The sequence below is a fragment of the Perca fluviatilis genome, chromosome 19 (genome assembly GCF_010015445.1).
Source record: "Perca fluviatilis chromosome 19, GENO_Pfluv_1.0, whole genome shotgun sequence".
In the NCBI taxonomy this organism is placed as follows: domain Eukaryota; kingdom Metazoa; phylum Chordata; class Actinopteri; order Perciformes; family Percidae; genus Perca; species Perca fluviatilis.
Genome location: NC_053130.1, coordinates 19,931,062 through 19,957,351, shown reverse-complemented (window position 1 = coordinate 19,957,351; position 26,290 = coordinate 19,931,062). Strand labels below are relative to the sequence as shown.

The window sequence follows — 26,290 nt, the reverse complement described above, 5'->3', positions numbered from 1 at the left end:
TAATTTTGGAAGGCTTTATTTTTTAAGAAACAACAACTATTGGCATATATTTTGGTCTCATTCATACACACTCCCTTCATTTGTGTGGATAATAATATAAGACAGGGCATTCAGTTACATGCGACAATCCACCAAAGATCCAGGAGTGTGATTAAAAGACAAATTGTGAAACCATCTGTAATTCTTCAACTGAATAAGGTCTTACATTTGAATCTTTATCTGGGCAATACAAATATATTGGCTTTAAGGAACCTGCAGGTAAATAGTGATTGTGCACATTAGAAAGAAGTGTTTTGCTAAAGTTCATTCAAAATAACCTTCAATTCATATGGCCTTCAACATCACAGTATTTTTTTTTTAAATACATTTGATAATTTCTAGACATTCAAGACATTGCAGTACAAACACGTTTTAGCCTAAATCACCATATTTCACATCATTGAAGTTTCATAAAAAAGGCTACAATACTACATAACTGATTTTATTCACAGCCAGAAATGAGGGTAGGTGTTTTTCAGATTATAGTAGGAAATATTTGTATAATTGTCTGCTGCACAGCATGGCATATTTTGAATATAATGACCTGTAGCAACTACCGTGCAGATGATATCCATCATGGTGTTTGGGCCGTAGCATGAGGTTGCCGCTGTCAAGAAGAGACTTTCACTACATGTCATTGCTGCTCTGTTATTGATGATAGGACATTTTGAATTAATAACCTGCACTGGAAGACACCCACCCTCAACCACAGCGGTAGAACTAGCAGCTGCTGAGGCAGCTCAGCAGCAAACAAATCTCCTATCAAGCAACATGCAGCCCCCACTACTTCTGTTTGCTTCAGCCGGGACAGGGCTCCTTATAAAGTGTCTATTTTCTTAACAAGAAAGTGAGACTGTCCAACCCTATCGCTTTTTGCAATTCCAGGGGCTCGCCACCTGTATCCTTCAGCATCTTATTAAGGAATGTTTGTGGCCTAATTATTGTTTCAGGAGAAAAGTTGCTCAAACACTTGCAGGCAACTCCTAAAGGAACGGTTTGGGAAATATGCTTATTCATTTTCTTAACAAAAGTATTTAGAGGAAATTGATACTACCTTTATATCTGTACGCTAAATATGAAGCCAAATCCAGCAGCCAATTATTTTAACTTAGCATAAAGAGTGGAAGCAGGGAATAACAGCTAGCCTGGCTCTGTTCAAAGGTAAAACTAAAAGAAATCTACCTGGCAACGTCACAGAGATGACAAGACTCCAGGTTGTCTGTACTCCCAGTTAAGAAATAGACCTGCATATAACCCCTACATGTCGTTTTTACACTAAGGCTGATTAAACCAATGAGATGCATGTTAATAAGTGCACTTTACAGTTTTTGGCAGGCTGATTTCTTTGTACTTTTTGGACAGAGCCAGGCTAGCTGTTTCCCCCTGCTTCAAGTCTTTATGCTAAGCTTTCTTTTGAGCAATAATTAGACTGCAAATAGCTCTTTAGTAGGGTCCTGTAGAATTCAGATAGTGAGTCCCAAGAATAGCAAAGGGAGATGTTAGAGAAAATATACCCCTGTTTGAACTGGCTGTTACTTTACTAAAAATGGTAAATAAATCATTTTCTTTTGGAGCTTCTATTCATACAGAAAAAAGGGGCTTTTGTCAAAGTAGTATTTTAATGTACAGGTAATGACAATGTGTTATCACTCAAAAGGAGCTCTATGTGAATATGGTGATGTGATACAAATGCAACTAATTTCAAACTAATTTTACGTTTATTTTTCAGGAACAAACTGTGAGACTGAGATCAACGAGTGTGATTCCAGTCCCTGTCAGCACAATGGCACGTGCTCTGAATTGCTAGGACACCACAAATGCCAATGTCCTACAGGTACGTTGGGCTATTGTCAAAATTAGAGCTTTGTAATGACATTTAAGTGATATCTGTATTAGCTGTGGTAGCAGGGAGTGCTGCAGACCTTTTAAACTGCTGTTAAAATGGCCTAAGATCCTCAGCTGTCTCAGTGTACACTGAGAACCAAAGGCGATTAGCCTTTGCCAGCGGGATCCCTAGACTGTGCCATATCCTGCCTGAGGAAGTTAGGCTCGAGAAGTCAGCATGATTTAATTCATCCCATCATATTTCTTACTTATAACTTGTTAACAATTTGTTTAATTCTTGGGTTCTTTTTTTTATTCATATTTTTTTCATATACTGTATTTGAAATAATTTTTTACTACTTTTTAATATGTTGATATATATATACAGTACGGGCCAAAAGTTTGGACACACCTTCTCATTCAAATGCGTCTCCTTTTATTTTTCATTAGAAGGCATCAAATTATGTGATGAACAATATTATAGAATGTACTTAAAAAAAAGTGTGAAATAATTGAAAACATGTCTTATATTTTTGATTCTTTACAGTCCAACACCCTTTCGTTTTTTATTAATAAGGGAAAAAAATTTCACTAATTAACCCTGACAAAGCACACCTGTGAAGTGAAAACCATTTCAGGTAACTACCTCATGAAGCTCATTGAGAGAACACTAAGGCTTTGCAGCCGTAAAAAAAGCAAAGGGTGGCTACTTTGGAAGAATCTAAAATATAAGACATGTTTTCAGTTATTTCACACTTTTTGTTAAGTACATAATTCCATATGTGTTCATTCATAGTTTTGATGCCTTCAGTGAGAATCTACAATGTAAATAGTCATGAAAATAAAGAAACACATTTAATGAGAAGGTGTGTCCAAACTTTTGGCCTGTACTGTGTGTGTGTGTGTGTGTGTGTGTGTGTGTGTGTGTGTGTGTGTGTGTGTGTGTGTGTGTGTGTGTGTGTGTGTGTGTGTGTGTGTGTGTGTGTGTGTGTGTGTGTGTGTGTATATATAAAAGGCCCACCTCTCACTGATCACAACATGCTCCATTGTGCAGTGTAGAGGCATCAAGGCACAGCCAGGGTCTTTGTCACATTATTCACAGTATCAGTTTACAGCTTTGGCCTGTGATGAACAACTGAGAAAAATCACCAAGCTCTTTGCCAGAACCCAGCGATGCAACCAAATTGTGGAAATATATTAATGGGAGTTTCATAATAGCATATTGTGAAACTCCTATTAATATAATTTTCCTGTAAATGCTTATAGTGCCTGATGGGCTGAGTCTGAATTTACATTCACTAAACATAAACTGATGGACCACTCGCGGGAGCTTTGTGTTGCTGGCAGGGCACAGTTAGTGTGTCTGGCAGTTGCTCTTGCCCATTTCACTGGAACATTTTACTGCACGTACAGACCAAAGACACTATGGGCATAGCGTCTTAGTGGCCAGATGATGTTTTTCTCACAAGAATTTACCGCTGTTATTTTTAGCCGCTGTTCTCATCAAATGTTTTTTGGCTCTTTAGGGAAATGTAACATGGATGGTAATGAAACATTGTGTTTGTTAACTCTTGTTCAATTGTTTAATTAATTAAAGGACAATACCAGTGTTAATTCCTCATCAGCTACTGAAGCAAGGCACATTAGAGTCACTATTTAAGGTGACATTCAGATGTGGCATTGTATTTTTTCATCAACTGATGAATTCTGTCAGCCCTTGAAGTGTCTAAGGTGCAACTCTCCATCATTTCAAAGATTGTGAATGATAGCTTGAAGCATCATTCATCCATCCATCATTTCTTATGCTGCTTATCCTGCTCAGGGTTGTGAGGGGCTGGAGACTCCTCCACCGTGCATTGGGCGAGATGTACTGTAGGGCACACCCTGGAGAGGTTGCCAGTCAATCTCAGGGCTAACACACAGAAAGAAAAACAAAGTCATACCTACAGGGAATTTAGAGTTTCCAGTTCACCTAACTGGCATGTCTTTGAATTTAGGGAGGAAACTGGAGGAAGCCTTTGCAGACACAAGGAAAACTTGCAAACTATTTTAAAGGCCAGCAGGTTTGAACACAGAACCATCTGAATAATAATAGACAATGCAAAACAACATAGAAACCAAAAGTGCTGGTAATGGAAAACCTAACATTACAGTACTTACCTTTAATTTAATTTAAGCTCAATCCTACTTTAATAATGCAAGGCCTGGATTCCAACAGAATGTGTGAGGGGTGATCCTAATGGGGATCTGTCCATTCTTCAATTAACGAATATGACCCTTTATACAACAACACTATATGTTTTTTTTTCTTTTTAACTCTCATTTTCCAATACACCATATCTGCTGTGACTGTCCCTTGTGCTTTTTGGGTGAGCATCTATGTGGAAATCTGGCTGTGATTTTAGAGGAACGACGGGGTGGGCTGATGGCTATGTCATTGGGGTTATCGAGTGGGAACCTCCCATCACAGATGTCAAGTTGAATTAGACCCACGACACCCCAGAAGGCTCAACAGTTATCATTGTGCCGCCCCCATTACACCTGCTCAGAGCAGCGATCAGGACTGTGCCTATCCACACAGGCCTGTCTCTATTTTTAGGAACATACATGTTTCACAAATGTGCCTACGATGACTGTATTTTCCCTCTTAATGTTAATATCAACAGTAAGCCCAAGATGATTATACAGCGAGTAGAAAGTATTGTTTGAACACTGAGTTGACACTGATATTTGCTGTATTGCAAACATGAGATATATATCCATACATTGCACACAAGCTGGTGCCTTTTCTTTTCAGCCAGAGCCATAAGTTTCTCTTTTCAGCAGCCTCTGAAGCTGCCTTTGCAGCCTGCAGTAATCCCTGATCATGAATCCCTAACTCCCTAAATAAACTGGTACTAGATGTGGCCACAGATCCATGGTAACGAAATTCCACAGGGCACACCCTGGCTTTCCAGCCTTGCTACTAAATCCCATCTGTTATCTCAGTAAACCTAAGCCTCTTCCGCTCATATGCCTCATCTGCTGCATCTTCTCATGGTGAAGTGAGTTTTACAATATAAGAAAATAGTCTGCTGTGTGCCGGAACCGAGTACTAAGCAAAGTCTTAAAATATGGGTGGAATTATAAGTCACAGGTCACTTTCTTTGTTCCAAGCCCAGCCTGCCACTGAATATATTACCAAATCAATACCGCATGTTACATGGGCAAAGTCAAACTACTGCACAGTTCTCACTGTTCTTAAGCTTACAGAATTCATGGTTTTGCCAAATGTATCATCTCTTGGATCAAATCAGACATTATTTCCAATTACACCACCTCAATGACAGATTTCCTTTAGTGACAAGACAATGTCTCTGCTGTTATACTAACCAACCATTTTTTTTTGTCACCCACAAATCTGATAATGGTTACAGATGAGTTTTCAAAGTAAAATAGCAAAAAATAGAGGAATTAGATGAAAATTCAGGGGAAAAAAGAAGCACAATATGAAAGTTTGCATATTCAAACTCAAGAATTAAATTGAGGCTCAAAAGTCAGGGAGGCACTGTGGCACATCAGATACCCTTCAATATAGGGCCAATCCTCCAGTCAACGCAAAATTGGTCCAATTCTTGTCTTGTATAAGGAGGTTATGTGTTTGGTTCGGTTTGTTTGTTTGTCTGTTTTACAGGAGCATTATGGAAATACTACTGGCCCAATAGACCTTTTTCACGGCAGACATGTTGACATGTCATAGTAGGAAAAGCACAGATGTATTCATAAGCATTAATGATGGCTGCATTCTACTTAGGAAAGGCCCTGGTATTATGCATGCTGACTCACTGAAATAGCTTACTGGGACACATGATGGAATTGAGCCATCGTTAAGGTTATCAATTTCAGCTGTGCTTTTCCTACTATGACAAGTCAAAATGTCTGCTGTGAAAAAGGTCCATTTCAATTAAACTTGGTGTTAGGGTGTAGCGTGGGCCAAGAAATAACCCATTTAATTTGGGGGCAGATCTGAATCCCAGGGAGAGATTGCAAGATTTGGCATGGCCTTGGCAGAGGTCTGCATTCTCCGAGTGCCAGTCTAGTTAGATATATAGAAGAGCTGACCTGATACAGACATTAATTACCTCCGCCAAGGAGCTCATGTTTTTGGTTTGGCTTGTCCCTTTGTTTGTTGGTTTGTTTGTCTGTCAGCAGGATTACTGAAAAACTCATTGTCCAATTTTCATGAAACCTGGTGGAAGGGTGTAGCATTGGCCAAGGAAGAACTCATTACATATAGGAGCGGATCCAAATCTCGGAAATTTTTTTTTTTTCACTTTCGTTAACATTGCGAGAAAGGCCGTTTGTGCTGCATGAGTGTGGTGTTGGAAAAATCAGAAAAATGGGTTCCTGACTGGGAAAATGTACACTGCACTAACAGTGTGAGATAGGGCATGGCCTCTTTGCTCTCCGAGAGCCTTTCTAGTTGTATATATAAAAGAGATGATCTAGTACAGTGACAATAATTGGAGATGGGTTTGCAGTATTGCATCAGTTACATTAACTATATTAAATCTTTTCTTTCAGGTTTTCTGGGAAAGAATTGTGAAGTTGACATAGATGCTTGTGCTTTACCCAACAACGCATGTCCACCAAAGACACAGTGTTTGGATCTCCCAGATGGCCTTAAATATACCTGCCGTGTACCCTGCCCTAAAAACCTTCAAGTGGGTAAAAAAATTCTCAAGTGTTTGTCCTCATCTGCGGTTCTGTTAAGTATTCCTCTTCAGTCCTATAAAATTTTAAAGAGCTCCCAGTCTTCTGTTTTTTTGTCTTGAAGCCATTTCTATGTATTCTCTACAACAGTGCAAACACATTATCACAACAACAGGGAATCTTAACAAGCTAATTAATGAGGATGTTTTATGTAATTTTCTCACCTTTTTTATTTGGGTGCGCTTCGACAATCATTTTTGTCAAATAAGAACACAGAACTTGCATTGAACTCACCAGAACAATCTCATTGATATCTAGTCAGGATAGTGGTGTATTATGAATGCATTTCCAAATGAGAAGTGTGACACTGTGGCAAAAAAACTTAACTTAATCAAACCAAATACAAATACAGAAAGCACATCTTCTATGGGGTTGGGTTTTATGGGCACTTTAACTTTTTATATGTAAAGTAAGAAAGTATATGCCCAGTTATTTATAGTAACCTGCAAAATGTCTTCAGACTGTCACCACAAGCTGACATTTTAACATTGAGGACTAAAGTGAGAAGGTATCAAATATTGAATAAGTATCTTATTTATAAATTGTGGGATAATCCTTTGTTATACACAGGGATAAAAATAAGCAGAAGTCTCACAGGAAGATCGACAACAAATGCGATAATCCATAAACACAGCAATCAGCTGGTGCAGAAGCTGTACAACATGTCGGAATACCCCGGAAGAAAGCTCGATTAGACTAATGAGGGAGTTCACTGCTTTCTTGTGACTTTTATTGATGCATTTGGAATTTTGCTGTGTATAGTTAAGTAATATTGTTTGACCTATGGCCTGACTGTAAATACAAAAAACAGCTGGTTAATGGCTGTAATGTTGAACTATACAGTATATATATATTCCCAGTATACTGTATACTGCATATTTAAATCAGTGAAGCACTATGTTCTTTGTTTTTATTTTAAATGTGGTTGCACATCCTCCAGATTTTTAAGCATTCATTGTGGAAGAAGACAAAGCTGGAATTGTGTGATTGTTGTTCAGAGTTTTTACTTTTGGCATGCAGGAGAAGAGCACATTTACAGGACTACCTGATGTGGATGAGTTCCACTTTAATGTCTGTGTTTTTGAAAGTGCAGGTTATTTTATTTTTTTTTAGATATAGATGAATCAACCCTCTGGGTTAAAAAAAAATTAAAACGTAGCGACCAAGCCTGAACAGAAGAGCTTCTTCAGATGACAGATGGAGATGATCACTCACTGTGGAGAAAGCCTTGTGTTGGCCGCCTTACAGAAATGCCATGATGTCTGCATTATACACCTTCCCACAAGCCAGCTCTTCCTCAGCCCCTTTGTTTCCCTTCTACTCTATAGACACATGTACCAGCTAGCAGGCATATCTGTTTAGTTACAGAGAACTCTTGGGAGGTTTAGACCTCAATGACCATTGATCTTGTCTTGTAAGACACGATGTAGATGCTACGTGGAATACTGAGTGAACCCAGTTATAGAGCACGGATCAGTATTCATGAGTGTGTCATGTGGCTGTAATGAAGATCATTTTCAGGCAGCCAGGAGCAAGAAATGACCAGTGGTTGCATTGTAAAATTATGGTTATATTTCTGACCAGAATGTGCTTAATCCAATCTAAAATATTACCATACAAGATGAAGCGATTCCATTTTTGCACATGAAGCAACCTATTTTATTCCATGTGTATCTAACAGCTCTGTCTTCTATCAACAGCCATGTGCCAACGGAGGACGCTGTGTGTTCAATGATGTCAGTAGCTACACTTGTATCTGTACACCTGGTTGGTCTGGTCAGAACTGCCATATAAATGTCAATGATTGTGTTCAACATTGGTGTCAAAATGGAGCCACTTGTGTGGATGAGATTGATGGTTACAGGTGAGTGTTCAAATCTTGATTGCCCTCGGGCAATTCAGGCTCCAGAATGTCAATGATTGTAAAACCCGTGACATTTACTGTTCTCTTCCTTCAGGGTTGAAAGAATTCCTCTACCTCTATACAGTATTAAGAAATTCTTTTTAATCTGTTGCTAGCTGCCTTTGTCCCAGAGGATACACAGGCGTCTACTGTGAAGAGGACATTGATTACTGTGTTGGCCATTGCTGCTCTGAACATGGTGTTTGCCTGGACCAGCAGCATAACTTTACATGCCGTTGCATGCCTGGATTTGAAGGCTTGCTCTGTGAACTGGAAACAAATGAGTGCAACAGCTTCCCCTGCGCAAGTGGTGCCACCTGTGTGGACCTAATCAGTGATTATCGGTGCCACTGTCCCCCAGGGTTTGAGGGTATGAGACCATCAGATGTGAATGTGAGCCTATTTGCAGCCATTAGTATAGCCAGCCACAGGGATATCAGCTTTTAGGGCAGGCTTTAGTGTTTGAATGTTAAGATGTTAGAGACAAAAATACAGTGCATTCACATAGAAAGTTCATCAGATTTTGCTCATGATTATTGCACATTAGGTCCAGTTTTCACATTGGAATTTTAAACGTATCAGTGGCCAGGGCAACATTGTCAGGTTGAGTCAAATACTGTAAGATGAAAGTAGATGGAAATTTGGAATATGATACATAGAAATTATTAAAATTCAGACATATACTGTATCAGTGGTGTGAATAAAAAACTGTTTCTTAATTGTTAAAATGCTTTTTGATAGCATTGGAAAGGTAATTTCCTTGTGTAAATCATCATGCATTAGAATGCGTTTTAAAGTGACATAAAAACCTTGTTTGCTCTGTTTCAGTGCAGTAATGAATAGAAGAAATACGGTTCACTCGTATTACTGAGTTATTTAGAACTTAACCACATACAAAAGCTTGTAGCTAGAAGGTATACGTTCACTCATCACTGTTAAGAGGCCTGGTTTTATGGTGTGTGTATATATAACATTTGTTTCATGTTTACCTGATGGTTTTAGGACAAGGAGGACTCAGTTAATGTTACCTGTTACAATTAATGTCATGTTTATGTTAAAACATGCAGATCACATACTGTAGGAATATCCTAGGGCTGGGCCATATGGCCTAAGAAAAAGATCCCAGATTTTTTTCACAAAAAATCCGATTTAATATTTAAATCGATTTGTTTCCCCCTACTTAAAATCAATCTGCAGATGGCAAAGAAATTGTTCAAAACAAGTTTTAACTTTATTTTGTTTTGACTCATACACACAGGCACACACACGGGGCATGTGTACCATTGGGATTATTCATGCCAATTTTGGGGAAATATAACAACAAAACGGATGCACGAGATTAAGCTGTTTTCGCACATACAGGTAATTCACTTCAAGTCATTTTGACTTTAGTCGCGCAACATTGCCCCTATTATTTTCACGTTCTGCTGAGTAACGTACATTAACATCCAATGGTCTCATGAATGTAGCATACCTGTAGCAAGCTCCTTCGTATTAACTAGCGGTAAAAAAGAAATGTTGAAGAGGAGCTCCGTGCTACAGAGCGGTGATTGCTAGTTGTTTAAGCCGCTACAGACCTTCGTCACAGCTTGGTCGTATCAGCGGCATTTAGTAGATGTGTTGCAACAGAGTTCCTCAACACCGGCTCTGGTGCTCCGCCTGGTGCTCCGTCAGGTCAGGCTTTAGTTGGTGGTTCAGTTATCTGAGAATAGGTGACTGTCAGCCGGGGACAGAGCACCGCGAGCTACTGGTCATTTCGGCGGAGATTACGGTTAAGTAAGTAATGAAACGACTATTCAAGAAAAGAACTAATGTTAGTCCCTGTCGCTGCCATGTTGTTTGTGTATCTCTATGGCAAACGCATGGGGGGAGGGCTGAGCCCGTTCGGAACTATGGGAGCCCAGAGGGGAGCATTGGCGGATGTTAAGGAGAAAACCGATTTTCATTTAAACAAATCGATGTTAACTACACATTCGAGTTAATCGATAAAATCGATTTATTGCCTAGCCCTAGAATATCCCTTATTATATAATTTTATTATGCCAAAATCAAATTAGCGTTAGACAATGCTCATTTAAACAGTCGTCTCTTAGACATCCGCTATAATGTGGACATAATGTTAGCAATCGTGGCCATGTGTGGTGAAAATATCGAAATTGTACAATATACTTAGGCAGGAGGTACAGTCAGAAGCTATCTTAATTGTATGATTATCTTACAGTACATGATTAACAGAGCACTTGCCAGTGTATGGGGTCGTGATGGCAAAAGTACAATTACCTTTGGTGTAGACAGCAGTGCAGACAGAAGAGCAGTGCCTCTATGAGCTCTCCGGCTCATAGAGATCTAAGAGGTCTGAAACATCGCCAGAGGGCAGGCCTAGTGGAGCATTAAATTTGTCAGTAAATTCTCGAATCAATTCTGTGTCTTATTCTTGCCCAAAGGATATTAAAATTGAGCTTAAACCATGTCTGCATACATACAAGCTGCAACATGCTGAACACATAATCATTCAATCACATTTTGAGCCAGTAGAATCAGAAGCAATCAGCAGCCTCATGAAATAAAATCCCGTTACCAGGTGCCGCTCATTGTTGTAAAAATGCACAGAAATGTCCTGAATGTGTTTAGAATTGTTTAGAATTGTTATTCACGTACAAGAGCTTCACACCTTTGACAGGGAATGTCAACAGTCACAACAAAATGTATTAGTAGAAACATATTTTAAACTGTAGTCCGTTTGACATTAAATAGTTTATTTGTTTCTCTCCTCGTCCTGCAGGAAGGACCTGCTCTGAGAATGTAAATGATTGCTGGTCGCAGCCATGTCTAAATGGAGGCTTGTGCATGGATCTGATAAATGACCACATTTGTCATTGTCCTATTGGTAAGTACCAACTACTTGTGTATTATTGAGCATGTTTACAAAAATATCATGCTATTAATTTTCTGTAAACTGTACCTTGGGAATACATAAAAAGTTTATTTCTCAGGCATTAACATACAAACTTGTTTGTTTACTTAGATCATTTTTCAATTGCTGCTCAGGATATGTTTCCAAAGATAGCAAAGACAGAAATAAGCAGGTGCATAGATTTGAATGCAGGCTAGAAACCAGTTAAAATAAGCATTGAAAAAAAGCTCTACACTAACCAAATAGAAATAATAACTCTGTATTATGGGTTAGGGTTTGAAAACAAATATATTTTTAGAATCAAGGTTAAAATTGTAGACCTGTAAAGAAAAAAATAGTTTTATATCTTTCTAATGCATATAAACAGGACGTCCCTAATTAGACTGAGATTTAGTTTTCGGCATTGCCCTTTAATCAATTAACATTGTGTGTGTGTTACACATTTGTATATGTTAAGACATTTTCAAAGCCTGTGTTCCAGAAAGACTCTGTAATCAGTCCATAATAGAGGGAGATGTTGCATTCCTTCGTGTGCGGCTGATTTTACTATGCCCTCTGGTAATAAAATACTTAATCACTACTTGATTGCACGAATCAGAATGCCACAGTCCAATGTCACATTCAATAGTAAACAGCCACAATACACAGAACAGGATTTACAGAAAAATATTTGACAAATAAAATCCACTAAACATAGGTGTTGACCTGATACAAAATACACTCCGGGCAATGGTCTGTTTTGCTAAATTATTTTCTCAATATATTCCACAATGGCAGAATAACTGCACAAGTTGTGTTGGATATTTAGTATTCTTTGGAAAGTGTAGCCTCAGACTTAAGTTGTTTGAATATGATGCAGTGAAACAATATCACTGCTGTTTGGTTGTCATTGTGCATCTTGTTTTAGTTCTCTGTGCCTTTCCCTCAGCCAAATATCCCTCTATTTTACTGCGTCATAAATCAACACAAATGTGGGTGAAGTCATTAAAACATTTACTGCCTTGAAACATGCGCAGCACCTGTTACATGGTGTGTTTTTATGACATTATGGACACAGCAAATGCATCACTGTAAATAATCTGCTCTTATTATTTTTTCTGCCCGTTGCTCAAATTAGATTTGGGCAAAAACAGAACACCAATGTGTCAGTACAGCTTCCATTATTGTTTTGATTTCATTGAAAGATTTATAGACAGGTGTTTCTGATCACTTTATCTTTTCAGAAATTGAATTAGATAAATGGTCTGTCAGGTTTGCTTGCTTCTCTCTGCAAAAACACACATAAGGAATCAGAAAGACTATCACTATTTACCACTCCTGCCACAGTTTCCTGTTTGCAACTACATTACAGTATCTCTGTGTTTAGTTGTACTGTGTATATTGTAGCATTTCTTGTATAATATTATATATTTTGTAAATAAAACCAGAAAGCTCTCAGGGATACTTCAGCCAGAGTCGCACAACATCCTTTAAATGTGTTGTTTTGGTGACAGAAAATACAATCGTTTAATCTGCACATGGCTCTCAAAACACACATAGCAATTGGCAATGCCAATCATCTGATGGCAGCTGTGGTTTTTGGAGAATGTCTAAATCCTTTCACTGATTCAGTCTGGTAACTATAAAGTCAGAACCATTTAAATGTATAAAGTTTCTGTTGTTGTGCCACTTACACATTTTGCAGCATGTGTCATTTAAACTTGGTTAAAACTGCAGATCACATTTAGCAGCATTTATTCAAGTCTACAGGTACAGGAAGTCTAGAACCAATAGCAGGTGGCATAACATTGTCACCTGACTTCGCCGCATCTATTAAATTTATGTACCAAACTTATTAAAGATAAGATGAAATTTAGGAGGAATAGTTTGAAATAGTTTAGCATAAATTAGATGCTGATTTGTCTTAAACCGAGTAATCCAAGAAGTTTTTTGTTGTTTTACGGTGGTGCTTAACTTGCGTTTGTAACTTAAGTTACTTAACAAATGTACCTCCTTTTTTTTTTTTTTTTTTTAACCCAAACCATTATCGTTTCCTAAAAGTAACCGAATGTAACGTAAACGTAAGTAGTTTTGTTGACTAAACCTAACCAAGTAGTTTTGTTTCATTTCACAACGTTAACCACGTGTTTAAAACAGCAACCATTTCACAATGTGCGCCGGTCAGGGTTGAACCGTTTCTCATTTTATTTATCAAACTCACTTAGAAGTAACAACTGTATTTGGTGATTTCTATCTATGAACAGGATTTTCAGTTTTTCAGCTCAGTGAAGCAACCAGGACGTTGTTGATGATGAGAGATTACTTAAATATGCTGATGACCAGCAGTTCTCTGGGCCAAGGAATAGTTATGACCCATGGCTGTTATCATTAACCACTGAACATGGGTACATAAGGACTTGGCTTTAATGTATTCAACAATACATCACAGTATGTCTTGTTACTACTGTACATTTTGAGATAAAGTGAAAAACAGCTTTACTTTCTGCCTTTGTTTCTGCAGCAGAGATGGGCTGAGCCACTAGTAGCTGTCAGATAGAACAGGGAGTCCCATTTGGAGATGGTGACACTGTAAATGTGACATTCCTTCATGCAACATTAACCTTGGAGTGAATTGCATGCACAATTGGTTATTAAACACTTCTGAAACACTCTGTTGGAGGCAGTAGCTGTCCATTAACTAGTCAAGGCAATACATAATATAATGAGAAAAGGGTAGTTGGAAGGTCATCAGACATCTAGATAGATGTGTTGATGTAAAGTCTGCAGCTCTGGAAAGATATTACAATGTAAAGAAAGTGGAGACAGGAAGTACATAGTCTAATATACCCGCTGTCCTGTGGGTATATTCAAGTCTTGATAAAAAGGATTTGCATTAGGAAGTGATGTTTGAAATAGTTCTGTCTTTTGTCAGTGAGTAAGAACTACTTTGCAGACACTCACTGCACTCAGATTAATGCGACGGGGGGTTATGGGCACATTCTTCCTGTTTAGAGGCTTCTGGGTTAAAGAGGGTTTTGGTTAGCATGACAAAAAGAAACCTCTGTGACTCCATAAAGTGAATCTCCCAAGCTTTGTGAATGTAACAATTAAATGCAAATGTGTTGTTCCACATGAGCTAATGGGCACAGGTTGAACAGTGGGATGTCAGTGAAAAAACACAGTAATCTATTTTAGGATTCTCCCTTTAAGTCATTTTTATTTGTACAAACATGTAATGAGTTTCGGTCACACCGTCTGTCTGTGCTTTATTTACAACAATACATATTGACATGGGTATTTATCAGTGACATGCAGACGTGCATTTGGTGGGGCAGATAAATGTGATACAGATCAGTTTGGTCGGGAGGGCCTCTGTCAATGATTCACTCAATTAGCATACTTCATAGCAGGTAGATTGCAAGGGCAAGAATCAATACCCACATTAATGCGCTAAAGAAAAGATGTCTAAGGGACCGTTCGGTATTTGTGGAATGGACCACCGGAGGAAAATAGGGGAGGGTCATGTCTTTTTATTATTTGTTGAGGGGAGGGTCACCTAAAAAATGTTGTCGGGGGGAGGGGAGGGGTCACCCAACTTTTGTATTCATGAAAACAGCAAAATTTCAAAGTGGCTTGTTTGGTGCATATTTTTTCATGTAGCTCTTAGTCTCGGCCCTCCTTCGCTACCAGATGGGTCTGACCCATGAGTTTGCTGGGGGGCAGGGGGAGCACTGTCAGCTTACTAATTGATTGCGGGTTTTGTGTAGATTTGGACTTTTATACGTTTATTCCACTTTGTTTAAATGGCGAAGTGGAGAGGCCTCCTTCACCTGTTTGGACCTGGCTGGTGAATGTGACGCTCATATAGGCTTTGCTTGATACACCTTGACTCTGTTTGTGGATCTACTGATCGCTGTGGATTACTTTTTTTTCCCGTGTCATTGGATTACGGCAAAACTCGGATCTTTTATCTCAACGTGTCTTAACGTTTTATGGTGTGACTGCGCTTCGTTTCTGCGTTTGGAGCGGCATCTCAACAGACTGTAGGTCCAACACTGAGTGTTAACTGTTACATTTTAGTTGAATTTAGGTGTCGGGGTATCCCGCCACCATCGGTCTATTGCGTTCCAAGACAGCCGTGCCGCGATTGGATTTCATAAGGGCGAATTGTTAAATTGTTACAATGTCCTTTGCTGAATGGTCTCAATGTGTTTGTTTTATTTCATGTGAATACCAGTTTACTAGAGGAGTAACTTAGTATTTGAAGTAATGCAGGAAGTGTGCATTTAGTTTCCATGCTTATTGTGTTTCCACAACAATGTTAGTGAGTAAATCTACTGAAATGGCCACCACACCATAACAGAGGAGTGTGATGTGTAAGATGAGAATGCAGAGGTTAACTTGTGTATGTCATGGCTGTAAAAGATCAAATTGCATCTGTACATCTTTGTTAAGCGCTAACTAGCACATAAGGGGAGGGTCATGCCTCTTTTTCAAGTTATTTTGGAGGGTCATAGGAAATCTTTTACTGGTGAGGGGAGGGTCTAGTCTTTTTATCCTAAAGGTCCCAAAACTCCTCCGGTGGCCCCTTAAATAAATCCCGAACAGTCCCTAAACCTAATAAAACATACAGCCACATACATGTGTTCCGTAATATGTGTTACTGTTGTTTTAAGAATTCAGTCCTCCTCGCTTATTTTCTAAGGTTTGGCTGAGTTTCCCTTCTGCATTGCTAACTCAATTTTCATTGCAGGGTTCAAGGGGAAAGATTGCTCTGTGGATATTGACCTTTGCTCATTTGGACTATGCAGTGAACATACATTAATATGCGCTGAGACCAAGGATGGACAAAATGTCTCTTGCACTTGTGAAAGAGGTGAGGAAGACATTTAACGGGTGTTATATTTGTCATGCAGGTATATTGATAACAGGTGGAAAATCATGCTTTTTCTCATGCTTCAAGGTCTCTTTACTAAAAGGAGTATGTAGGGTTATCACCACTGGCACTTTTGCATTGACCTATTGTATATGTTTACAATCCTCATAGAGCTCTTTGTTTACATGTGTGTATGTATGTGTATGCATGTGTATATGTATATTACATTATTTTTTTTTTAAATGTATATCTATACATAGTTTAAAAATGTTAATCTTCATCTTGTTCAGCTTTATTGTCCTTGTTTTTAGCCGTATGTCCATATGTCTCTTTTTGTGTATGTGCTTTGAGAGCAACAATGCCGGAGTCAGATTTCTTGTGTGTTCACACTTATTTGCCATTAAAGCTTTTTTTTTATCAGATCAAGACTACATAAGAGTCCTTATCTGAAAAAACCCACCCTCGATCCTGAGGTCTTAGCAAACTATAGACCTATATCTAACCTTCCCTTTCTCTCCAAGATCCTTGAGAAGGTAGTTGCTAATCAGTTATGTGATTTTCTCTATAGCAACAGTTTATTTGAAGACTTTCAATCAGGATTTAGAAAGCATCATAGCACAGCGACGGCACTGGTGAAAATTACTAACGACGTTCTAAATGCTGCAGACAGAGGACTTGTCTCCATACTCGTTTTACTAGATCTTAGTGCTGCATTTGACACTATTGTCCATACCATCCTGTTACAGAGATTGGAACAATTGGTCGGCATTAAAGGAATCGCACTAAGCTGGTTTAAGTCCTATTTCTCTGATCGATCTCAATTTGTTAATGTTAATGATAAATCCTCCAAGTACGCTAAAGTTAGCCATGGCGTTCTACAAGGCTCAGTGCTTGGACCAATTCTATTCTCCTTATATATGCTTCCTCTTGGTAATATTATTAGGAAACACTCAATTAACTATCACTGTTATGCGGATGACACCCAATTATACTTGTCAATCAAACCAGACGAAACCAGTCAGTTAGCTAAACTTCAAGCATGCATTAAAGATATAAAATCCTGGATGACCTACAATTTTCTGATGTTAAACTCTAACAAAACTGAAGTTATTGTGCTGGGCCCTAAACACCTCCGAACTTCATTATCTAAAGATATTGCTACTCTGGATGGTATTGTCCTGGCCTCCAGCACTACTGTCAGAAATCTAGGAGTTATTTTTGATAAAGCTTAAAGTTAGGGAGTGAGGAGGTGCAGCGTCCGCCTAACCCGGCCCACCTGCTTCTCTTCGTAGTCATCAGATTTATTTATCATATAATCAATAATATAGTGAGAGTAGAGGGAGGCAGGCCAGTACAGCCCGATCCGGCAGGGGAGAGTTCAAGCCCGATCCGGCACTTCTCTCTAAGCTAACCTGCCTCTCTTAGTTATGCTATTATAGTTCTAGACTACCGGGGAAGTTCCATCCTTCCTATGAGACACTGAGCTGCTCTCTCATCTCTGTTTTCACTTGTTTCCTTTTGTATGCATCCTGTCCCAGAACTGCTTGTTACTAACCTAGCTCTGGGGAGTTTACTCCCCGGAGTCCTTATGTGTCTTCGCATAGCTCTGCGATTCCCTGCAATGCCCAGTCGCGTCCTGCTGCGTCCGCTGCATTCGCTGCATCCACCCGTGCTCTGCAGTGCCACATTACATCCTGCAACGCCCTGCTGCGATGTTCATACACACAGAGTAGTCAGCATCTGGTATAGGAGACTGCACTACTCAGTATGACACGATGTGCCCGGCTATGACATGAACTACAACGACTACCTTCAAAGTCACTGTTCCAAAGAATTATCTTTAATATGACTATTATTGCCACTGTTCATAACCCCCCCAACCGGCCCCGTCACACACCGCCTACCAAGAGTCTGGGTCTGCCGAGGTTTCTTCCTAAAAGGGAGTTTTTCCTCGCCACTGTCGCAACAGCCAATGCTAATGCTTGCTCTTGAGAGAATTACTGTAATTGTTGGGGCTTTGGAAATTATAGAGTGTGGTCTAGACCTACTCTATCTGTAAAGTGTCTCGAGATAACTCATGTTATGATTTGATACTATAAATAAAATTGAATTGAATTGAATTATCATGTGCTAGACCATCGAAAGAATGGTGTAACCAAGGTTAAAAATCTATACTAAGCTAAGTTTATATTAAAAAGTCAATTCATTCAGTATGTTATTAATGTTAAAGATTAAAAACATATTTGTCTAAAAACCAATTCAAATGTGAGAGAAAATAAATAGGAAGTTTATTTTGAAGGAGGTGGGTTGGGGACGTGCTGTCAGCCAATCAGGAAGAAGCTCGGACTGTTGACCTGCACGGAGCAGAGTTCACTTCCCCTTGAGCTGTTGGAAGAACAGAGAGCAAACCCCGCGTCGAACGATACCTACCTCGTCAAGACATTCCAATAAAAGTTGTTAAAACTCGGATTAAAAACTCTTAAAACAATCCAGTGTGGAGCCCTGGACCTGTGAGAGTGCAGCCGGAGAGAACGGACGTGTCCCTCACGAAGAAAACGCATCGGTCAGTTTTTTTTGTTGGACCCTTTGAACCTTTGATCTACCTGGATGTTGGAGCCTGGATCGAGATATTGATGGCGAGCCGCAGCCCAGAGGAGAACTAGAGATACGGCGCCTGCAGAATTCAACACTTCATTACATACACACACACCCACCACCAACTGTGCGGTAGGACAAACTCTCTCCACTTCCACAGTGGACCGAACTGAAACTGAAACAGAATTGAAGTGACTGAGAACGGGGGGGAAATTCCAAACTTTAAATCACAGCTGTGAGTTTTGTTTACATTTTTATTTTTCTACTTACCCGGGTAAGATTTGTGCAATTTTAAAGTGTGTAATTTTCATATGTTTTTGGCTATCCTTCCCACCCATGTAATAAAAGGGAAGCGATTTTGTTTCTCAAGAAAGTATAACTTTGTTTGAGTCATTCCTGGCGTATTGTTTGGTTAATCCTGGGCTCCGTAGTCGAACATAGAACTTCTGATTCCACTGGCCATAATTAATCATTTTTATAGAGTAATCCATTTCTGTTCCCCACCTCTAAAGGGTTACATAAAATTTGGCGAGCCAGCCAGGAGCCCAGTTCATTGCCAAACAATTACCTGGAACTAACTGCTTTTGTTTACTGCATGATAATTCGACACACCACTAGAAAATGGATATTATTGATAAATTGAGCATCGAGGTCCCAAATGCAGTTCTAGTGAGTGGGTTGACAGGATCCGAGAAAGATGAAAACATTTTTGACTTTTTGAAAAAATATGGTTCAATCAGTAGGACTGTAAAGATAGATGACCCAACTACAGAGTTTCATACAAACATGATAGTAGAGTATAACCACGGCACTGCTGTACAAGCATTAGAACCTCTTTTGCCTTACACTCACCCATTACCAGACAGTCCTGATATCACCTACTATGTTCGAGCCCTTGCAAGTGTCTACACACAACAAGCAGGCAGTAATGTCACACAAACTTACCTTGACAAGCTCAAGGAAATAGCCAAGCTCAGTGGAAAGGATTTTGAGCAGGTGTTAAAGGAGGTAATGTCCCAAATAGAGCAGTCTATTGGGGGTGCTGGACCCAGTGAGGATCCTACTTCCCTCCAACACCTACAGGAAGTTGAGCAGGCTGCAGAGACCAGCCAGCATGACGTTCCATCACAACAGCTGGTTGATGTTTCCCCCTCATCGAACTTGATCTCTTGGATGTTAATAAGAGAACAACTGCTCCCTCATTTAACTCAAAGACACCCATGACTCTGAGCCCCAGTGAACTCAACCCACCTGAGGTGCAAAAGATAGTGGTGGAGCACATTGTAAGGAGCGAAGACAAACCATCACACTCTCATTCCACTCTGAGGTTGAGAGCTTTTCTCTGGGGAAAAACCCTAGACCATACAGTGAGGTTGATTACGACACTTGGCGGGTCTCATGTTGATTTAATGATATTTTTTTTTTTTAAAAAAAAAAAAAAAAAAATTTTTTTTTTTTTTTTTTAATTTTTTTTCTCTATATTTAAATGTAAATCTTTTATTTGCCACCTTTATGATAGCCAAAATTTTTGTTTTTTTTTTTTTTTAAAAAAAAAAAAAAAAAAATTTTTTTTGTTTTTTTTTTTTTTTTTGTTTTTTTTTTTTTTTTTTTTTTTTTTCCCAATTCCTCCACAATTTATAAAAAATTTTTATTTTTTTTTTTTCCCCTGTTTAAGATGGGGAGGAACTGTTTGTTCGGTTCATCAACACGTTTCCAGGACTCTGGAGAAAACCCCGTCTTCCTACCTGCAGCGTTCTTCAAGTTTCCCTGTGTAAAGCTGTGCACAGAGGAGGCGTCCCAGCACAGGACGGAACGGTCACCTACTTCCACAGTTCTGCAGGGGCTGTTGGGACAACGTTCTCTTAAAGACCTCTGCCTAGAACATAAAAAACGAACCCCCATCATTCGCTGCACTCTTAATGCTTTTACGTACTGAGGAAGATAGGCAAGAAGCCAAGGCCATGAGAATGAAACAACACTTGGGCACCACGAAGCAGAAAGCTGTGTCCCGCATGCAAACTGTGTGTAACTGCGGTGAGACCCAAGCTGAGCCTGACACTAGCAGCATAAATGAGCTAAGGAAACAAGTTGCAGACTTGAAAAGTCAGCTAACATCCTTCATGAAAAAGAAAAAGACCGTGTCTCCAAAAAGAGAAACTTCAACAACGGTGAACACACAAAAACCTGACCATGCAACCACAGGAACCAACTTACCTTCTCACAAGGGTACAACTTCCAAGCCAAAGCCTTGGTACTGCTTTCGTTGTGGGGAGGATGGGCACGTCGTTGCCACCTGTGAGTCTGATGCCAACCCTGCTCTGGTAGCAGCAAAACGGAAAGAACTGAGACAACGACAGCAGTTGTGGGAAGCACAGAACACCCCTACTTTCCCTTTAAACTGAGTTCAGTTCCTGTCGAGGGACAGACAAGAACTGATATTAGTCAACCATGTCCCACTGAACCCAAGCAACGTGTCATGCTAAAACAGTCTTATACAAGAGGTCGTCCCTTCAAGCTACCTAAAGGCTTAGTAGGCACAAAGAGCACAGCACGAGTGGAAGTGGAGGGGAGCTCCACAATCTCCTTACTGGACACGGGCTCCCAAGTCACCACGGTCCCTCAGTCTTTCTATCAGCAACACCTTTCTGGACATGAAATCAAACCACTGTTCGACTTACTGGAAGTTCAAGGAGCCAATGGTCAGTGTGTACCTTATCTTGGATACATTGAGCTGAGTGTCACTTTCCCTAAAGAGTTCGTGGGAGCGGAGATCGAGGTGCCAACACTCGCCTTGGTGGTTCCAGATGTTCACGCTGCTTCTGACTCACTCATGCTGATCGGTACCAACACGCTTGATGTACTATATGAGATGTACTGTGAAACTTCTCCTGAGGCACAACAGCCAACAGCACATGGCTACAAGGCAGTGCTCAAAGTCCTTGAGCTCAGGCAGCAACAGAGTAAGGATGGTAACCTTGGGTTGGTGAAGATGCATGGCAAAGACCCCCAGTTGGTCCCAGCTGGCCAGACCGTGGTCTTGGAAGGTTGTGTTGCAGTCAGTGGATTCATTACGGAGAAATCAGTAGTTCTGGAGCACCCTTCCTCATCTTCGTTGCCAGGTGGTCTACTGGTGAAAACCTGCCTTGTTGATTTGCCCACTACAAAGCCATGCAAAGTCCCAGTAGTACTTACTAATGAGTCAGACCACGATGTTATTGTCCCCCAAAGATGTATTATTGGTGAGATCAGTGTCTTTCAGAAAGTTCTCTCACAAGAGCATAGTGTACTTACCTCAAAATCAGACTCTCTCCAGAAGTCAGACATCACATTCAACTTCAGTGATTCTCCAGTTCCTGCGGAATGGAAAGAGCATATCACCTGGAAACTGAACAGCATGCCTGAAGTTTTCGCACAGCATGATCTTGACTTCGGCAAAACTGATCGGGTTAAACACCAAATCAAGCTCTCAGACGAGACGCCATTCAAGCACAGAACCCGCCCCCATACATCCCCATGACGTGGAGGCTGTCCGTAGCATTTACAAGAACTGCTTCAAGCTGGAGTATCAGAGAATCTGAGTCTCCATTCTCGCGCGCCATAGTGGTAGTGAGGAAGAAGAACGGAGAGGTCCGTCTCTGTATTGGTTATAGGAAACTCAATCTCCAGACTGTGAAAGATGCTTACGCCCTCCGAATATGGAAGAGGCGTTCTCCTCACTCACTGGGTCAAAGTGGTTTTCCGCCCTTGACCTAAAGTCCGGCTATTATCAGATCCAGGTTGAGGAAAAGACAAACCCAAAACCGCCTTTGTCTGTCCCATGGGATTTTGGGAATTTAACCGGATGCCTCAAGGAGTCACAAATGCTCCGAGTAATGCTCCAGCGGTTGATGGAGAGATGTGTGGGAGATATGAATTTGAAGGAGGTTCTTGTATTTCTTGACGACATCATTGTCTTTTCCAAGACTTTGGAAGAACATGAGGTGAGGCTGATGAAAGTCCTGAACCGTCTCAGAGAATTCGGCCTTAAGCTCTCCCCGAGAAATGCAAGTTCTTTCAAACATCTGTCAAGTACGCGGCGCATATCGTATCACAGGATGGAGTGGGGACTGACCCTGGAAAAGTGGAAGCCCTGAAAACGTGGCCAAGGCCCCAAGACCTGAAACAGCTAAGGTCTTTCCTCGGATTTTCAGGCTATTACAGACGATTCATAAAAGACTATTCCGCCATTGTCAAACCCCTCACCAACTTGACATCTGGCTATCCCCCACTGCACAAGAACATCAAAAACAAGACCCAGACTAACCAATACCATGATCCAAAGAGGCCCTTCGGTGATCGCTGGACTGACCGATGTGAGCTAGCATTCAACACCATCATTGAAAAGCTCACCACAGCTCCTGTTCTTGGGTTCGCTGATCCCAAGTTGCCCTACGTCCTCCACACAGACGCCAGTACCCTGGGCCTTGGGGCAGTCCTATATCAAGAGCAGGACGGTCACATGCGGGTGATTGCATACGCCAGCAGAGGGCTATCACGCAGTGAATCACGTTACCCTGCCCACAAGTTAGAATTTCTAGCTTTAAAGTGGGCTGTCGTTGAAAAATTTAATGATTACCTGTACGGAAACCAGTTCATTGTCGTGACAGACAGTAACCCCTTGACGTACATTCTCACCAGTGCCAAACTGGACGCCACCAGTTACAGATGGCTAGCAGCCTTGTCAGCCTTTACCTTCAAGCTCCAGTATAGACCCGGCAAACTGAACTCTGATGCAGACGGTCTCTCTAGAAGACCACACGGAGAGCTTTCAAATGACCTAAAGTCCCAGAAAGAACAGGAGCGCATCAGTCAGTTCACACAAACACATTTGGCCGATCTTGGGAGTGTTGTGAGCCAAGACATTGTGCACGCCATCTGTGAGAGGCATCTTGTTTGTGGTGTACCTGATGAATGTGGAGACAGAGATGGAGGCATGACGCTGGTGCAATCTCTGGCAATCTCTCCTAAGGCCTTACCGGACAGCTTTGTGAACGAACAGCAGCATGGTGATTTACCTGGTCTTCTCCATCTGTCCGAGAGAGAGATTGGAGACAAACAGCGAGCTGACCCCTGTCTCCGGGAGGTAATAGCTCAAATGGAGAGTGGAGAAAAAGTACCTCCAACAGTCAGAAAAGAACTCTCTGGTATCCCCTTCCTTCTAAGGGAGTGGAATCGTCTTGAAATGCATGACTGCGTGTGTACAGGAAACGCAAGACAATGGCAGAGTCACATATCAACTTGTCTTACCTGAGGAGCTCCCGGACTGTAGTTCTGCAGAGCCTTCACAATGATATGGGCCACCTAGGCATTGAACGAACCTTGGATTTGGTACAGACCAGATTCTTCTGGCCAAAGATGGCAGCTGATGTGGAAAGAAAAGTTAAGACCTGTGATCGGTGCATCCGCAGAAAAGCACAGCCAGAAAAGGCAGCAACGCGGTAACATAAAGTCCACCAGGCCTCTGGAACTTGTTTGTATGGACTTCTTGTCTTTAGAGCCTGACAGAAGTGGTGCAAAAGACATCTTGGTGATCACCGATCATTTTACAAAGTATGCAGTTGCCATCCCGACGCCAAATCAGAAAGCTCAGACCGTCGCCAGGTGCCTTTGGGACAACTTCATGGTCCACTATGGAATCCCTGAGCGCTTGCACAGTGACCAAGGACCTGACTTTGAGTCACGGACAATCAAAGAGCTATGCAAAATTGCTGGAATCCACAAAATCCGTACGACTCCCTATCATCCCAGAGGGAATCCAGTCGAACGATTCAATAGAACATTGCTGAACATGCTGGGAACACTTGACAATAAAGACAAATCACAGTGGCGAAACTTTGTGAAAACCTTAGTACATGCGTACAACTGTACGAAGAATGATGTAACAGGGTTCACACCTTATGAACTCATGTTTGGTCGCCAACCAAGGCTGCCCATCGATCTGGCACTTGGGTTACCCTTGAGGGATGGTGAGTACAAGTCTCACTCACAGTATGTACAAAAGCTCAAGTCTCATCTGGAAGAGAGCTACAAGATAGCCACCCAAAACGCCACAAAGATAGCAGCAAAGAACAAGGCAAGATTCGACAAGCACGTCAATGCCTCCAAGTTAGAGGCTGGCGACAGAGTGTTAGTGAGAGCTGTCCGTCTGCGCGGCAAACATAAGCTTGCTGACAAGTGGGAGTCGGATGTTTATGTGGTGGTGAAGCAAGCTGGGGATCTTCCAGTCTACATCCTCAGACCAGAGAAAGCACAAGGGGCCTCTTTCGCGGACTCTTCACAGAGACCTCCTACTTCCCTGTGGTTCTCTCCCACTGAGTGTTGAAAAGCCAGATTTGCCAAAAGCACGCAGGCCACGAACACGCAAGTCAGTTGAACAGTCTGATGATGTCAATGACCAGTGTGACTCCGAGGATGACATTCCATACGAGTGGTTCAGAGAACAGCCAGACAAAGAAATTGGAAGATTTACAACTGTCTATGAAATTCCCAGATCAAACATCAATCCTGAGTCCACCTTCTCAGAGAACGAGGGAAGAAACATATCCAAACCTGTCGATGCTCCAGTGGGTGAAGATCGCTTACCCGTTAATTCATCTGGCGACTCATGTAGCGCGGATACAGGAGACCTACCTGATGCTCTGCCAGCTGCTGTCGGGAGTGGATGTTCGCCTGCTACTTCTCGTACAACACCTGAAAAAGAAACGAGGGCTAAAGAATCGACAAGTGTATACTTACCTTTCAGTGTCCCTGGATCTGCTGGAGATGACCTTACTGAGAAAACTATACAAACTCCTGAAAAGGATGTCCCTGTTGAAAGAAAAGAGAGAGAGATGGATGATGGTGCACAAGTTACCAGTGATACAGTGCCATCTGAAAGTATTGACACTGATGGACAAAGCAGCACTGTAAGACGTTCAACCAGAAACAGAGAAAGACCTGAACGACTGCAGTATTCACATCTTGGAAGCCCACTTATATCCATTGTCCAGTCTCTGTTTCAAGGCCTCACTACGGCTCTTACTGATGCTTTGTTGGAAGTTGAGGATTCAAGAACAAACCTGAACTCATCCTTCAGACCTGTTACTAAACAGCCGCTCCCATGCACAGAGGCGTGCATGAATTCAAGAGGGGAGGGTGTAACCAAGGTTAAAAATCTATACTAAGAGCTAAGTTTATATTAAAAAGCAATTCATTCAGTATGTTATTAATGTTAAAGATTAAAAACATATTTGTCTAAAAACCAATTCAAATGTGAGAGAAAATAAATAGGAAGTTTATTTTGAAGGAGGTGGTGTAAGGGGGCGTGCTGTCAGCCAATCAGGAAGAAGCTCGGACTGTTGACCTGCACGGAGCAGAGTTCACTTCCCCT

At 40.9% G+C, this 26,290-nt stretch overlaps 1 protein-coding gene across 3 annotated transcripts in view; it reads left to right on the top strand.

Annotated features, from left to right (window-relative positions):
* The window catches only part of eys (eyes shut homolog), a 182,907-nt gene that overhangs the window by 24,140 nt on the left and 132,477 nt on the right, over window positions 1–26,290 (top strand). For all 3 annotated transcript variants that reach the window (XM_039783198.1, XM_039783197.1, XM_039783196.1), the window contains exons 8-13: window positions 1,769–1,873; window positions 6,427–6,566; window positions 8,316–8,479; window positions 8,635–8,888; window positions 11,301–11,405; window positions 16,165–16,287. In XM_039783198.1, the coding sequence (XP_039639132.1) occupies window positions 1,769–1,873; window positions 6,427–6,566; window positions 8,316–8,479; window positions 8,635–8,888; window positions 11,301–11,405; window positions 16,165–16,287 (891 nt within the window). The remainder of the gene's footprint in view (window positions 1–1,768; window positions 1,874–6,426; window positions 6,567–8,315; window positions 8,480–8,634; window positions 8,889–11,300; window positions 11,406–16,164; window positions 16,288–26,290) is intronic.